General features: G+C 29.2%; 1 protein-coding gene across 1 annotated transcript; it reads right to left on the bottom strand.

Annotated features, from left to right (window-relative positions):
- On the bottom strand, positions 1015-3549 carry LOC108663403. The gene is made up of 2 exons (XM_018127124.1): positions 3024-3549; positions 1015-1194 (listed from the first exon to the last, which is right to left on the bottom strand). Exons 1-2 carry the CDS (start codon positions 3467-3469, stop codon positions 1140-1142), a joined length of 501 nt encoding a protein of 166 aa, XP_017982613.1. The 5' UTR covers positions 3470-3549; the 3' UTR covers positions 1015-1139.

Genomic DNA, 4036 nt, shown 5'->3' with positions numbered 1-4036 from the left:
TGATTGAATAGATAATGAGAGAGAAATAAAGGAAAATGTGTGTTTTTTTTTTTAAAGAGACAGGTGTGATGGATAGGATGAATTTTGTTGTATTTATATAATTTTTAAAGTGAAAGAGACGTTGCAGCTGGAAAAGAACGGTGGGTATGTTTGTTCATAGAGAAAGTAAATTGGCAATGGAAGAAAAAGGAAGAGAAGAAAAGAAGGAAAAGAATGAAAGAGGGAATTATTGGTGGAAATGTCTAGGCTCTTGAACTTCACGTTGTTGGGATGAAGATAAGGGAGAAAGGATTTAGAAAAATGGGTTGATCGGTAGGGTCAGTCAAAGAAAAAAAAAGGAGAGAGCAAAAGTCAAGAAAGAGAAACAGAATGAAGAAAAAGAAAAGTTGGGTTGAATTGACCCAAGCCCAAATGGGTTAACGTTTAGGCTTAGTTAATTTAATATAATAATGTTTTTTTTTAAATTTTTATGCATGAATTGAATGTATTAAATTATTTAAAAAAAGGATAAGAATAAAAAATGAAAACATAAAATAGAATTAATAATCCATTTAATCAAGCAAAAATATTTTCATTAATGTATGATCATATATAAATAATTGATATCTATATTTTATATATTAAAAATTTGTCTTGTTATTTTCTGTTAAATAGTTCAATCAATTATGGACAATTAGTATTAATTCATTGTATGAATGAAATTAACTATATTAATGCAATCGCTATTAATGGAATGTTTTCTAAATAACAATTTCAATATAGGCCATGATGCATATTAAATAGGTTGAAAACAACTAACTCATTAACAATTAAAAGAGACAATGTAACTATGTCAGTACATATTTTGTTTTTATAAGTCAAAGTTTCAGTATTAAGTATGTCGCAGAAATAAATATTTACTTGTTAGATAGATCATATTGTCTCCGTACAAAAGATATCAGCCAATATTTACAACTTGTGAACATCCATTGTTATAAACTTAAAAAAAAAGAAAGTCAATGCCCTCCAACTATATTTACACAAAAACTGAACATTAGATAGCATCATATGCATCATTGCGTAACAACAAAAAATATCATGCAGGCTCGGGCATGACTGAAAACAAAATCCTAGAGTTTTTTTTGTGACTTAGGTGGCGTTCAACAGTCTTGAGCGGTTGTCTTCTTTGATTGTTGTGTAGCCTTGGGCAATGCCCTGTTGTAATTATGAACACACAATAAGGTAACCATGGCAATAGGTTTTTATATATGCAAATTGAATTTATATGGCATCAACATGTAATGGTTTAATTCATCTGCAAGAATAAAAAGAGAATAAATAAACCTATTAAATATTGTAATAAGATAATTAATTTAATAATAAAGACCAAAATCAAAACAATTCTTAACAAAATTTTCTATTCTTGATAACAAAGGGTGAGTAAGTAGATATTCTATAAACATGTACAACCTATTAAGTGCAAACTTCATCCCATCAAATAAATGAAATGATTTAACTCTAATCCAACAAACTGTTTTTTATATCTATTACATAAAAGTTGTTCTGTGCAACATCTGCAATTTTCTATGATGTAGTGCAGTCATGATGGCTATGCAAAAATGACAACATTATGTTAAAGTGTCGATATGACACAGAATAATATTTATGCATGTCTTTCCAATCATTCGTAGTTTACATTATTAAAGATTTGACGCAACAATTCATTCCAAGTATGTGTAGGAAGAGAGACTTTCTTTTGTTTAGATGTAATCGAATTTATTTGAAAATGGATTTAGAAAAAAATCCTTTTTATCTCTCATATTAGACATGCATTACAGAATTTTTGTCACAATCAGCATTATAGTGCAATTGATAATGAAAAGATAAAAAGCACAAAAGCATAATATGAAATATTGAAAACATTATCTACAAATTATAGGGAAGAGTAGTATGGGCAGATTGCTACATTCTGTACAATCATGCTGCTGGCTATTCATTTGATTGGGTAAAAAATTTCGCATTAAATAATTTCCAAACAAATCTAGCATTTAAGCATAGCTTTTTATACGATAAATAATGGCCCAGTTAAGCTACTTAAGTGCCAATTCTTAAGTTAAAAAAACAAAATTCTTCTTTTGAAGAGCAATTTGGAAAAGCCAAATCCTTAAAAAAGGTTTTCTAAAAAAGATGGCATAAATGTATTTAAATGAAAGAATATCAATCATGATGAATAACAGAAATATGGACTATTAATTAATAAGCTCTATATATATTATATTATCTTGTGCACTCACCAACTTTCAAAATGAAGTCATTGTTCAAAAAAGAGATTATGAATTAATCCCAAAAGTCAATGTTTCAATCCTTTTATTTTGTTTTAGTTTTTTGTTGCTGTCGAGTTATGGGGAAATTCCTTGCAACATCCTATAGTTGCATGCGATTTTTGGTATTTGTAAATGGATCAAGACAATTCTTTTGGTTATTCATCATTTCTTTCGCTATCCAATCACATGGTTGAAAGTATCGTTTCTTTTTAATATTAGTCTTAAGTAGATTTTGTCAAATTAATTTGTTAAGTAACTTGCTAAATAACAGGATAATCAATTTGAGTTGACAATGTTCTTGTTCCCATTGAGTTAAATTCATATAAGCTTGCTATAAAAATTTTAAGCTTCCTTTTTGTATATAAAATTCTTTAAAGTTTGCCTTTTATGGATGTTCTAAAATTATTTCCATTGATAAGGTTGGAACTATTCAAACAGATAGAATGGTTATGCGTATAGCTAGACAATTAAGATCTAAGTTAAAAATGGAAAACCAAAAATGCTACCTAATTCGGTTAAGGCAAGCAGGATTTTTCTTTTAAGAATAAAAAGCGAGAAGTTTTATCAGATTTGTCAACAGTTGTAGTCTTCAGATATGTTATTCTTATAATAGTTTGATGTAAGTAGTTTGAAGTACATACTAATAGTATTGCTAACAATTACAGTAACTTTATGTGAGGAATTGTTCACACAAAAAATAAAGCTATCTATGAAACATACCTGGTTTTGTATTTTTTGCTTGGCGATTCTTCCCCCTTGGTCAGGACAGGTTGTTTCTCAAATGTAGGCACTAAAAAAACCTCTCTACTAATTTCTGTTTTGATTGGTGTTGGCAAAAGTTGTTTCTCTGGTTCTTCAATTGTGGCTCTGGATGCTAATGATCCTAAGGTCAAAGGTGGAAATGTAGATGATTTTGAGGTAGGTGCAACAATTACGGTGTGCCATTCTTGGTCCTTCAAGTCAGTAGAATCAAATATCTTATAATTGCCAAATCTAGTTTTGATCCCCCTATTTGTTAAACCAATAGTGAAAAATTTCTGCAGATTGATCAGGGCTTTAAAGGGTCCAGGTAGTGTCATTCGGTCGATGGATTGAAGTGTTGCTAACTTTATGATCGATGCAAAAACCAATTTTTCTGCAGGCCGACCAAATGCAACCAAACTCATTTGTGCAGTATTATCTTCGATGATAAGTTGTATGCAGTATCTGAAATAAGTTGTGCATAATTGATAATTTTCATGAGTGTTGATAATAAGAATAATGAGTTGTAAACAAATTAGGTTATGTATAGAGTTATCATATAAAAAACAAACAAAAATCTCAACAACATATGATATATTGTATATTTTGTGAGGAAAAAATCTTTACATGACTATATGTAAGAAATTATAATAGCAAGATTTAAAGGATATTGTTGTCGATGTGCATAATTGAAAATTTTAAGCAATTTGAATTATATGATAGGTTCTGTATAAGGATATGATACAATGTGTAAACCGATACTCTCTAATATGAAATATTGATGACAATTTGCTAGCAATAAATTTATATATGAATATATGCAATTAATAATAATAATAAGATATAAGAGATGGAATAAAGTTCTTTGATTTACTTACGTTGGCAAATGTGTTTCTCCTCATGCTTTATGCACCAATATTTACCTGCACAAAATCGAAGAGCCATCCCACATTCGTTGCACGAATTGTAAAACCAGCCATTTGAAATCAATG

The sequence above is a fragment of the Theobroma cacao genome, chromosome 9 (genome assembly GCF_000208745.1).
Source record: "Theobroma cacao cultivar B97-61/B2 chromosome 9, Criollo_cocoa_genome_V2, whole genome shotgun sequence".
Classification (NCBI taxonomy): Eukaryota; Viridiplantae; Streptophyta; class Magnoliopsida; order Malvales; family Malvaceae; genus Theobroma; species Theobroma cacao.
The sequence above is the reverse complement of the archived record's forward strand: the minus strand, read 5'-3'. Positions and strand labels throughout refer to the sequence as shown.